The sequence below is a fragment of the Abramis brama genome (genome assembly GCF_963993115.1).
Source record: "Abramis brama genome assembly, chromosome: 12".
NCBI classification, from domain to species: Eukaryota; Metazoa; Chordata; class Actinopteri; order Cypriniformes; family Leuciscidae; genus Abramis; species Abramis brama.
This window is the reverse complement of record NC_139974.1, coordinates 16,555,664-16,569,240: the sequence shown is the minus strand read 5'-3', so window position 1 is coordinate 16,569,240 and position 13,577 is coordinate 16,555,664. Positions and strand designations below refer to the sequence as shown.

Below are 13,577 nucleotides of genomic sequence, written 5' to 3'. Positions count from 1 at the left end.
ATGAGCTCTTTATAAAAAAAAAATGTGTTCCTTTGTGCACTGGCTAAGGAGCATGAGTCAAACTGAAAAAATAAAACCAAAGTTTTTCTGAGGTAATGTGTTATGTAATCTTGTTAAAATGGATTTCATAAAATTGGTATCGAAAAAAGTATCGTTTGGAACCGGTATCGAAATCAAGGTATTGGTATCTGTATTGGTAATTTTTTGAACGATACCCAGCCCTATGCATAGACATGTCATGCATCAACTAACCAGATACTGAATCCACTCATATTATGGCACTGATGATTCAGAATATGTTTGTGTGAGTTTAAAAACAATGTTTCCTTTCTTTTCAGGAGGAATGTGGACCTTCAGCAAATCTCTGTTGCTATTCACTGCTGGGATCTTAATGTCCCAGCAGATACTCGCTCACTCCCACCATCATCATGGACACTCCCATGGTGACGGGGGTTGCCACGGTCACTCACATGGTGGGGGGAAGATGCATCATGGGGCAAGCAAATGGAGTGCTGAAGCTAACCTGCCCCATGACAAAGAGGAGCACCATGATCACGGACACACGCACGACCACGGGCACGCACACGACCACGGGCACACACATGATCATGGAGCTGAGCGATTGAAAAGCCATGTAGAAGCAGGGAGACGGAACATGGTGGAGCTATGGATGCAGGTAAAACATGATGATAGATTAGTATACTAATAGATTCATATGATGCCACTAGGGTTATTGTATCTTATCAGTTGTTACAATATGTCAGGGATATGTCTTTTGGGATCAAATGTATTTTGTTAAATGAATGAACATTTGAGCATACAGTAGGGCTGCACGATAATGGTTAAAATGATAATCCCGATTATTTTGCTCAAAATTATAATCGCGATAATTAATCACGATTATTCTCATTTGAGAAACTACAGAGAAAGAGAAGAGACAGTTAATGCTTTTGCACGAGTATTTGCGCAAAATCCGCGCAGATTTGGTTTACACGAATTTCCCCAGCAAAGTCAGTAAACATAATAACATGCCAAATTGGCCAGTGATTTGACAGCGATACCCGCCAAAGTAAATTTTTAGCCGCATTTGGCGGGTGTTAATTTCAAACCATCAGACTTCATTTAACCAACTACAACTTCCTCAGACAGAAAGTCAATACAAATGGCATGATTTAACGTTGAGCGCTTTGTGATGCGTCTTCACATTAGATCTTAAAGCGACACATTTCGGTTGAAAATGAGACAAAGCAGGCTACAGATCCAGATCGCTCAGCAAATTCGTACTGCAAAGAAAAATAGTCTACTTGTTGATACACACTGAAAACGGTCAGTGGCTGTCGTTTTCAACTGATTCACATCATGAAAACTTCAAAAAATAGAACAGCGAAACTCATTTAGAAACAGATTTAGTCACACAAACGGCACAAGTGGCTTGTGAAGAAACAGACTGACTGTATAACAATTTCATGCAAACAGAATATCGCTGTGGAGATCAGTGCTTTTTCCGCAGTGTAGAGAGCGCGCGTGCAGGGTTGCCAGATTGCACAGATTAAGTAAAACACGGGGCATAAAATGTAAGAGAAAAGCTCTGTTTGGGTAATTTGGGAGATTTAAGCTATTCAGATCTGGCAACCACAAACATCAGTGCTAGTGGGGACTTGTTTACAATGCAAGATAATGCAAATGTCTAATAAAAAAGCGTTTTCAGGATAAAAAACAAGCGGGCAAATATCGCGACGATTTTTTTAAATTAATCGAGAGAGGCAGATATCGTTATCGCGATTAAAATACGATTAATCGTGCAGCCCTAGCATACAGTAATAAAGTACTTATAAATCTTTTGCAACCTTATAGTTAATTCTTTACTTTCACTTTTGAATTAGCGCCAATTCGGGGGTGGCAGTTGCTTGATTGGTGGGTTCTAGAGCTGCACGATTAATTGTTAAAAGATTGCGATCTTGATTCAACCCCCCACGCAATCTTAATCCTGCATTTCTACGATTCTGCCAATGATATTCAACGAGATAAAACGCGCTAGAAGTGGAACGGATCGCACTAGGACGTGTATTGTCTTGCCAATTTCCACATTCAAACAATTTTAATCGCGGAAGAAGAGCCGATAGAAGAGTTATACAAAGAGCCGCGTTATCTGTGCGGACAGCCCCCAGCCACACACACTCGAAGGAGAGAGGGAGAGGGAGGCGGAGGGGTGACAGCGCTCGAATGCAGAATTGATTCCTCTTTCGCGTTTCCTTACCCTTGAATGGACACACAAACACCAAATTGTCTAAATGACCATCTCGACAAGTATTCTCTCGTTTATGTCATATGTGAACAGCTGAGAAAGGAACGGATGTTTGTCAGTTTTTTTTCGGTCCGTGCAGTCTGAAAGCACACACTTAATAATACAAAAAAAAAAAAAAAAATAAAAAAATATATATATATATATATATATATATATATATATATATATATATATATATATATATATATATATATATATATATATATATTCTGTTTTCTGTGTCATTGATATAAATAAAACAATAAAATACAGCTTTAACGAAGATTAAACTATATATAATTTATACAGTGAACAAGGTGTTATTTTACATTTAGGCTTAATTATTAATTTCTGTACCTCTGCTTGTTTTTTGTATTTTTTGTATTTGTTCTTATTTTATTACTGACTGTTCACTTGTTTTAAATAATATGTGAACTTTATCAGTTAGGCTAGTAGTAGTTTTTAATGTAGTAGCTATCGAAAAACTTCAAGTGAGCTTTAAGTAATAAATGAAAAGCAAAGCTATTATAAAACTTCTCAATTAAAAACTTAAACTACAGTATGAGATGGTTAAAATGAAACTGCTCAATCACAAAGTACCAGCAGCCAGACGAAACAAACGTCTATGAAAGCAACGCTATTCAACGCAACACCATACCCAAAAATGTTGATAGGCTAGTGTTTCTTGCTAAGAATATTTAATAGGTCTAGCCTGGCATAATACCTTTGAATGTTGTCAATGTTTAATTGTCATTTTTTATTTATTTAAATATTACATTCTTTTTGTTCACTGCATTTATTTAATTTATTTGACTGAAGCAAGAGTATTATGTCTTATTTTGTTTCTATCTTGTTTGGTAACATAACGTTCAGAATTTGTAGATCTTTAAAATAATAAAGCTTTATTCCAAGCAAAAAAATCGTGATTCTCATTTTAGCCTGAATCGTGCAGCTATAGTGGGTTCATTATTATTCTTAATAAAAAAATTAAAAAACAGTACTATGACAAACTCGCTTAAAGAGGCCACTTTCCACTTTGCTTTGAAACCAAATCTTCCGACATCGTCTTGTCAGTTAGGCGAAATGGGTGTAAAGTGAGGTGAATTCTGACTCCTGCTGCTGATCTGTGCTGTTGTTACTCTTGTTCACACTGAATTGAGCAGACACGTTTATTTCTGTTATCTAACTGAATTAAATGTTTTTTTATTACTATAAAAAAGATAAACAACGGTGCCGCGGTGGACAAGTGGGCGAGCTGATAAGAGAAAAACGCGCAGCGGCGCTGCTTGGTGCAAGCTGGGCAAGCGCATCCCTTTTTCACAGACGTCAGTGGAAAGTTTGTAGTTCAGTCGGATGTCAATGGCAAAGAAAGTAAAACGAGGCATGTAGCTTATTAACGTTAACTGACGAGAGGGAGAACTGTTGAACTGTTACCTGATTTATGTATAATGGGTGGTTCCCTACATTATTACAGGACGTTTGCAGGTCAAGAATTTCCATGAACGAAACATCCAAAGTGACCGCTCCGAAAACCAACGTCTTGATAGACAGCGAGCGAATACTGAATTGAATTGTCTTTCACGTCTTGCGCTTGTACGATCGAATTCACACAAGTTTATGTAAAAATGTACTTGGTTACTAACGTAACCTCGGTTCTCTCTAGAAGAGGGAACGAGTACTGCGTAAGTATCTTACGCTGGGGGAAAATCTATTTTCTGCGAGATATTGAAGCCAAAAATTATCCTTAATTTTGTAATAATGTAAAACGCGTTGCGGCAGCATGCAGACATAGGCAAGACGGCTCGCGTGCCTATTGGCTGACCTGTGGCAACTGTAGCAGCCTATCGAGAGAGGCCTCTCGTGACGTCAGATCCAATGAGGGCGCTTTGCGCCCACTGCGTCACGTCCCGCCAAAACAGGCGTCCCGCCAAAACAGCCTGCCGCCATACATATATCTTGCAAGGCAATCCCACTGGACCAGGCCCACGACGAGGCCATGCCTAGGGGGAGCATAGAGTGGGCAGCGGGGCCAGACATGGGCCAGCGCATCCCTGCTCTTGGAAAAAAACTCCGGACAGTGAGCATTTTCTTGAGACGCAAACAGGTCTACCTTCGCTCTGCCGAATGTCTCCCACAGCAGTTGGACTGTCTGCGGGTGTAGAGACCATTCTCCTGTCAGAACATTGTTCCTGGACAGCCTGTCTGGTCCTATATTCAGAAGGCCTGGCACGTGCGCTGCTCTCAGCGAGGGCAGATTGTGCTGAGCCCATACCAGGAGGCGTTCCGTCAGCCTGTAAAGGTTTCGGGACCTGATACCTCCCTGGCGATTTATATAAGCCACCACTGACATGTTGTCCGAGCGTACCAAGACGTGGTGTCCTCTTATCTGGGGACAAAAACGCGTCAGCGCGTTGTCTACCGCCAACATTTCCAGGCAGTTTATATGCAGAAGCTTCTCCCGTTCTGACCACTGGCCGAAGAACGGTCTGCCCCCTTCACACTTGAGGAAGTCCCCAGGCTTACACCTGATTGGTACCAGTCGTTTGCTTTCCAAGGATTCAGAGCTGAGACGCATTTCTGATCGACCTTGAGACGAAACAGACCGGAGGTCCACGCTCGGCGCGGTACTCACGCTTTTAGCCAGAACTGCAGTGGGCGCATGCGAAGCAGACCCAGCTGAAGTACTGACGATGCTGAGGCCATGAGACCCAGCGTTCTCTGAAATTGTCTGAGCGGGACAATAGCGCCGCAGCGGAAGGATTTCGTCATGCGCTGAATATTCAGTGCGCGCTGTGGCGATAGTTGCGCTGTCATAGACAGCGAGTCCAGTTCTGTGCCCAGAAAAGATATTCTCTGACTGGGAGACAGTGAACACTTCGCCCAATTGACTCTGAGACCCAGATTCTCGAGGTGTTCGAGTAAAATGGTCCTGTGCTCTATGAGCTCTGAGTGTGATTGAGCTAGAGTCAGCCAATCGTCCAAGTAGTTCAACACTCGCATGCCCCGGAGTTTCAGGGGTGCGAGCGCCGCGTCCATGCACATCGTAAATGTACGGGGTGCCAGGGACAAGCCGAACGGCGGACTGTGGACTGATATGCCTGGCCCTCGAAGGCGAATCTCAAAAATCGCCTGTGATTTGACGCTATTTTTATCTGGAAATACGCATCCTTCAGATCTATTGACATAAACCAGTCCCCTTGGCGAATTTGCGTGAGGATTTTTCTGGTTGTAAGCATTCTGAACCAGCGTTTTGCAAGCGCTTTGTTCAGCTGTCTTAGATCTAGTATGGGTCTGAGACCCCCGTCTTTTTTCGGTACCAGAAAATATCTGCTGTACAGCCCCCCTTCGCTCTGAGCTTGAGATAAAGGCTCTATGGCCCCTTTGCTCAACAGTTTCGTTATTTCAGCTCGAAGTAGGTGTGCTGCTACTTTCTTCACCGTAGTTTCGACGCGCACCGCACAACGGCGGGGGCGTCGACTGAACTGTAGTGAATAGCCTCTCTTTACAATGTTCAGCACCCACTCTGAAACCCCGGGAAGCTCTGCCCATGCATCTGCACGAATGGCCACACTGTAAAAAAAGAAAAGTTGACTTAACTTAAAATTATAAGGCAACTTGCTGCACAGATTTTTTGAGTTGACTCAACTAAAACATCTCTGTAGTTGAGTTGACTCAACTAAAACATCTCCAGTTGAGTAAACTCTATTAGTTGAGTCAACTCAAAAAATCGTTGCAGCAAGTTGCCTTATAATTTTAAGTTAAGTCAACTTTTCTTTTTTTACAGTGTAGGGGTTGAATGAGATGTGAGCTCTGGTCGCGTGGCGACCGAAGAGCTTCGGTGTGCTGTAACATAAACGCCGTGCTTGCGACATTCAAGGCAGGGGGCACGCTGATCACAGCGGGTAGTCTGCCCGCGCTCAACTCTTCTATGGCGGTTTGCCGAGAGGGAGAGGGCGGGGCGAGCCCCGTGGGGCTTGTCATGTCTGTGAGTAAATGTAGGTGCGGGACAGCGGGCATATTTACTGCACTGAATATACCGTCTGCCTGGGCAGACTGAATGTGCGTTGGTTTCGTTTTTACAGAAACCGTGAGACATGCAGAATGTAGTGTTTGTGGGCACTGGGTCATGGGCACATTTACTACGTTGAACTTCATTACTCTGAACTTCAGAGGGGACTGAGAAATGTGTGAGAAATTACACCTCGGCGGGACTAAAAACACTCTCTTTCCTCCTTTCGCCGGCGACGCACGTGAATGGGGCGCGAGGGCAGGGTAGCTTTCTTGTAACGTAAAGAAAACTAGCCCAGTGACCGTCCGCTTCCGACATCCCTTGTGAACGGCGCAGTTTGCGCGGCACGAGCAAAGGGAGAGAGAGCGGGAAGAGAAAGCGTCATCATGTTTTGCTTCGGCGTTTGTTTTCAGGCGTGCGTGTATTATAACAGGCTCGTTTGCTGCAATATTGATATTTCCAGTCGCCTGAACTTAAGAGGGGACTGAGAAATGTGTGAGAAATGGAGGTTGGTCCGGCCTCGGTGGGACTAAAACACTCTCTTTTCTCCTTTCGCCAGTGAGTGACGCGTGAATGGGGCGCAAGGGCGGGGTAGCTTTCTTGTAACGTAAAGAAAACTAGCCCCGTGATCGTCCGCTTCTGACATCCCTTGTGAACGGCGCAGTTTGCGCGGCTCAATCAGAGGGAGAGAGAAAGCTAGCCCCGTGACCGTCCGCTTCTGGCATCCCCTGTGAACGGCTCAGTTTTTCGCGGCTCGAACAGAGGGAGAGAGAGAGCGGGAGTGTGCGAGGCATTTGAAACAACGCCTCGTAGGAAATTACTCTTTTAGAAGAGTGTGTCGCAGCGGCGAACACGCACTAGCAGAGAAAAGGATATTATACGCCGGATAGCGTAGCAGGAACGGCGACTGAAGGCGGCGAGTTGTCGACCAGCGGCTTCAGATGCAAAGGCTTGTCCCGCAGAAGGCTTTCTCAGACAGCGCGGCTTCTTCCTCACAGGATCCAGCGATGCGAGAGCTTTGCTGAAGAGATGAAAAATCAGATTCTATCAGCCTGTCGAGCTGTATTTATAGGCCTAAGCCACGCCTGTTTCGGCTGGACGTGATGCAGTGGGCGCAAAGCGCCCTCATTGGATCTGACGTAACAAGAGGCCTCTCTCGATAGGCTGCTGCAGTTGCCACAGGTCAGCCAATAGGCACGTAAGCCGTCTAGAGCCCGACCGATATATCGGCGGGCCGATATTATCGGCCGATATTAGGCATTTTCCAAACGGTATCGGTATCGGCATTTATAACGGCCGATAAATGAATATTTAAAAAATAAAATAAAAGCGGATACAAGGAAGACTGCTAACATCAATGAGCTTGGACATCACAACGAACTTATTCGGCCTAAATAAAGTAATGATTACTGTATTTATAACTAGCATATCTGTAGTTCCAGTCCCTGCATTGTAAAACGTAAGTTGGGCACGCGAGGAGTGAACATTTAGACATAGAGAAAAAATATCAAACATAGCCTGTGCATAAAAGTTAGCTTTTCTTTTACACGTGTGTGAAATCCAAGTGTGCGTTACTGTAGGGGTAATTAACACATGGTTACCGAGTCGATCGTTCCCTGGGATGCGTTTTCATGAAAATCGAATGTAAAGAGTTTTATCTCTAAAAACAGATTATCTTATAACGCTAGTATATGGGATACAGAGTAAGTAAAAGTAAATCGCTAGTTAATACCACTAACAAGGCTCAAAATAGCCTCACACTAACACGGTAGCATAATGAGGGTCCCTACATGCAAACCGAAGCATTGAGAACTTTGTAAGTGTACAGACAGTTTAATAAGAAGATACTTTATAAAGACAGTACATTACATGTTTACAGCCATTCGTCATCTTGGAAAACAGTCTCGACTAATCGAGTCACAAACGCCGTGCTAAGTGAGCTGGTCAATAGGAATTACGTTTGTGAAATCTAACGTAGCACGGCGTTCGTGACTCGATTAGTCGAGACTGTTTTCCAAGATGATGCCTGTAAACGCGTAATGTACTGTCTTTATAAAGTATCTTCTTATTAAACTGTCTGTACACTTACAAAGTTCTCAATGCTTCGGTTTGCATGTAGGGACCCTCATTATGCTACCGTGTTAGTGTGAGGCTGTTTTGAGCCTTGCTAGTGGTATTAACTAGCGATTTACTTTTACTTACTCTGTGCCCCATATACTAGCGTTATAAGCTAACGTTAATCTGTTTTTAGAGATAAAACTCTTTACATTCGATTTTCATGAAAACACATCCCAGGGAACGATCGACTCGGTAACCATGTGTTAATTACCTCACATAATGTATTTAGTGCATCACTAAGTCGTAGATTTTAGAAGGCAGGCAGCAAATGATGATTGAAAATGGTTTGTTGTAGCTTGATGGAATAGATGGATAGAATTAGGAGTGACCTTTGTCTTGTTTAATAATAATACAAATGATGATAATAATAATATCATCATCATTGATTTTTTTAAATTATTACTGTCAATATTAATAATAATAGTTGATTTTTTTTGTTCAAAGGACTTTAAGTTTCATATCTTAAGTTTGTATTTTTAATATACATTATATTTATCAGAACTTTAATATATTCTGTTCTGTTGTGACAAAGTTAATTTAAAAAAAAAAAAGTTTATTTTTAAACTGCATTATATTATTTTAGTAAGGCTGAGGACTCTTAAATAACTACAAATAACTAATGTTAGGGAAAATCTGTTCATGTTTTGTTACACGTTTCTGGATTTGTAAAAAATATATATATCGGCCGATATATCGGAATATCGGATTTTTAAATCACCAAATATTTGTATCGGTATCAGCCTTAAAAATCCTTTATCGGTCGGGCTCTAGAGCCGTCTTGCCTATGTCTGCATGCTGCTGCAACGCGTTTTACATTATTACAAAATTAAGGATAATTTTTGGCTTCAATATCTCGCGGGAAAAGAGATTTCCCCCTAGCGTAAGATACTTACGCAGTACGAGAGACCTCTCGTAAGAGAACGCCCGTCTTGGCGAGTATCCCAGTAAAACAAAGTCGGTTATCTCAAGTGAACGTAGACAGTATATTCAAAAGGGGTCTGTGCGTTCTGTCTTAAAGGGGCAGCAGTTTAATAAACCTGCTGCTGTATTTTAATGTTAATCAAACAATGTTTTAATGTTAATTCTGGAAAAAGTGGTATCGGTGCATCCCTATTTGTAACCAGGCAGATCTTGTAACCAAGATCTGTTTGGTTACTAACATTCTTCAAAATATATTCCTTTTTGTTCAACAGAACAATGAAACTTATACAGGTTTGGAACAACTTGAGGGTGAGTAAATGATGACAGAATTTTCATTTTTAAGTCCTGTGTGGAATGTGTCTAGATTTTCTCCTGGCTGTTGTGTTGCATTTCTGAATACATACACTTCATATTGCATATTTTTCTTTGGTGCAAAATGGTTGGTAAACTTAGTCTTTACATCTGCGTATTTATCTGCTGCTTCAGCAAGCGTGTCATATGTCGTCTACCTTTTCTCCAGACAGATGCAGCAGAAGGGCCTCAAGTCTCGTTTCGCCACTAATGTTCATTGCAGTAACATAGTTGTTGAATATTTGCACCCATTTGATCCAGTGAAGTTCGACAGAGTGTGGTTCACTTTCTATATCAAACGCTGGGAATGAGTGCAGGGTAATTGCCATGTTATCGTCTTACTGTTTGTGCTTGTCAGCGTCAATGTTGTCACAGTTCCTGCACATAGATTTTTATTCTAGTTGCCAGTGTGATGTTCTACCAAACTGTTAAAGACACTGAAATGCATGGTGTAGATTCGAGTGTACGTTTACTGAACCGTCTTCTGCATAACAAATGCACCTGGCATGTTGCTGCAATGTGTCAGTCGTACCACTACAAAGTGGTTTAAATGTTGATTTATATCTTTCTAGATGCTTTTTTAAATAGTTTTTGCTCTTTATTGTTTACATAAATGCACCAAGGTTAAAATATTTAGGCAGTTGAATATAAAAAGTCCAGTTCAAATGTTACTGCCGCTCATCAATGGCAGCTGTTAGAGTTGCTAGGAGACAAGGCTAGACCGTCCCATTTAACAAAAGCTCGGTCCGACCTTTGTGGCCTTCGAAGAGTTGGCTTTAAAGTCAGAGTCCTTTGAAGGATGCAGCCTCTGAATTGGGATGCAGCTTACGTCAACAACTATTGAAGTTCAGTCACAATACTTAAGAATGCAAGCACAGAGGACGCATGAAAGTACCTGGATGTTTTCTTGATATCGAGGATGAATCGAATGCAGACTTGAGAGAATCCAACTGTTAGAAATTCCAGAAGAGGCTGCAAGCGTACGATGTACGGAAGCCTGTAAGCTTTAAACTTCTCGTTCTCACTTAAGACATTACCGCGCAAGCTCTAAAATACGTGATGGCTTATGAAAGTAAACGTGTTTTTTTGTTTTGCCAAAATTGAATAGTCAAGTCACCTTTATTTATATAGGCCTAGCACTTTTTACAATACAGATTGTTTTATAGAAGTTTAACAGTGATAACAGGAAAATAATGCAACAAAGTTTTTTTCTGGCTGTTCAGCAGCTCTATAAAAAAAACAGTGTCATTGTCCAGCTTAAGTTCATTCAATGTTGATCCATTTCGGTTGTAAATATCATTAGTTGTTAATTTAGTTCTATACAGCAGCAGCAGAAAACAGTGATGTCATCGTCCAGCTCACTTCAGTTCTCATACAATGGTGTCAATGCAGTTGACTGCAATACAATCTTAAGCATTTGTTTATATAGCAGTCTACAGACCTGCTTCTGCAGTACCTTTTTAACCTCCAGGGGTCTGTAGCTTGGAAAACAACCATGGCTTTAAGACTTTTTATTTTTACTGGTTTTAGGCAATTGGAGCCACCCTGCTCATCAGTGCTGCACCCTTCCTCATCCTTTTCCTCATTCCAGTGCAGTCAAACACGGACCAGCACCAGAAACTACTCAAAGTGCTCTTGAGTTTCGCATCTGGTGGTTTGCTTGGAGATGCATTCCTTCATCTCATTCCTCATGCGCTGGGTGAGTTGGCACAATTTGAGGTCATGTAACTATAACACCCTGTCACATACACTGATTCCCATACTGTACAGAATATGCTTTCTGCTGACAATTACCTTTGGCTTTAGTTCTGTCTGTGTCTGACCAGACTATATAAATCTATTAGCATATTGGATTGTGTATTTTGAGGTGTTTAAAAATCATTCTTAGTTTTGCTATTGTAGATAGCAAAGATTGTGTATAAATATTGTAGATTGTGTATGTATGAGAGAGAGATGAATCTCAATATGAAAGATATGAAGCGCGTTTCTCCATATCTTGTGTATGTATGAGAGAGAGAGATATGAATCTGTCAATTATTTTTTTCAATTAATCGGATGAAAGATATAAAAATGATTATACATTAAAAATATTTGTTAATAAAAAAAATATTTTATTCCATTATTTTAAACAATGTTATTCCACATCCTGCCCACTGCTGTCATAACCCTGACATAAGCCCTGAACCACAACGTAAAAATAAATAAATCTAAGATTACGAGAATAAAGTCATAGCAATACTAGACTGAAGTCATAATATTTTGAGAACAAAGTAGGAATTCTATGGAAGCTACAGTCTTACAAAGACAGCATTAACATAAATAAGTTTGAGTATTTAACTATACAACTAGAATGAAACATTTAGGTCGTGTGTCCACCAAAGCGTTTTTTCACGCGGCTGGCGTATTTTTTCAATGGGAGCGCCGCGTTTTTAAAACACCATGAGCGTTACGCTGAGCGTTTTTTTTTTTTTCACGCTGAAGCGCTGAGCGTTCAGCATCTTTACAGGTCACCGAGAGTTGAAGAATGTTCAACTTTGGGTAAAACGCAGCGCTCATCACTGTCACTTTTTACCCAACCGTCCAATCACAGTGGATGAGGGGCGGGACTAAGACCACACCGACCAACCGCAACATTCTGCTTGTACAACGTCAACAGATGACAACAACAAGCATAATAACGGGGAAAAAAAACATTTAAAACAAGAGCCAGAGAAAATACATTACATTGGATCGACATTTTAATATAGAATCAACACAGAAACAAAATATGTGTCAATTGAGATATATGTGAAACACTTTCGCGGATATTCCGTATCATAGCAAGCAAAGTGTCTCAACTGAAAAAAATGCTGCGCTGCCAAAACGCTCTCAAGCGCCCACAGCTAGATGTTTTCAGCAGAGCGCCCAGCGTTTTCAGCTGGCTAAAAACTTTTTAGTGGACAAACGGCCTATGAATGAGCGCGCACCTCTGTTCTACCCCGTATAAGCTAACCAGCATATACTGGTAGTGTTCATTTCGTTCACAAAATCTATGACGAAAAATGTTTCTTTTGAGCTTTTCTGTTAAAAGAACACGTTTTCTTCCCGGTGTTTTACTTAATCTTTGCAATCTGGCAACCCTGCGCGTGGGCTCCCTCTACACTGCTGAAGAAGCGCGGGTGATCTGAAAACATGACAAACAAGTAACTGCAGTTTAGTACGGTGACCGGGAGGGGACATGTTCAGTTCACTTAGTTTTGTCGTGGCCACAACATATAAACTCGTGGGAACGTGATATGTTGTTGCCACAAGATCATTTTGTTGAGGTAACGACATCATGTCGTGGCCACGCGATGTAATGTCGTGGCCTCGAGATCATATGTTGAGGGAACGATATATTTTTCTCGTGGCCACGACTTCATATTTTGAGAGAACGACAACTATTTCTTGTAGCCACGAGTTGTTGAGGGAACCACACCGGTCAATACTGTAACCATATACAGCAGTCGGAGATGGAGATGACTGATGAAATAACATTTTACATTGAATTAGGAATGTCATATAAAGATATAGTGCGGTCTCTGGCTTTAAGACATTGGTACGTAAGTGAAAGACACCTGAAGTGCATTCTTAAGTTGAATGGGCTTTTTCGTCAGAAATTTGCTGGCTAGAATGAAACATTCGGGTCACGAATAAAGTTCCTTTTAAGGCAATAAACAAAAACAAATTATGAGAAACTTAAATAAACAAATAACAAAGTAAATTATGACCGGGGTAAAAGGAGGAGCCCGTATCGCGTGTGAAGATTTGTTTCCCACATGTTATAAAACTGGTAGCCATGAGAAACGGATGCTGTTCCCTCAACATATTAAGTCGTGGCCACGAGAAACGGATGTCGTTCGCTCAACATACCAT

At 41.5% G+C, this 13,577-nt stretch overlaps 1 protein-coding gene across 1 annotated transcript in view; it reads left to right on the top strand.

Moving 5' to 3' along the window:
• The window catches only part of slc39a7 (solute carrier family 39 member 7), a 41,657-nt gene that overhangs the window by 6,162 nt on the left and 21,918 nt on the right, over nt 1–13,577 (top strand). Inside the window, exons 2-3 of the mRNA XM_084131062.1 lie at nt 339–676; nt 11,214–11,382. Of these exons, the coding sequence (XP_083987188.1) occupies nt 344–676; nt 11,214–11,382 (502 nt within the window). The 5' untranslated portion in view covers nt 339–343. The remainder of the gene's footprint in view (nt 1–338; nt 677–11,213; nt 11,383–13,577) is intronic.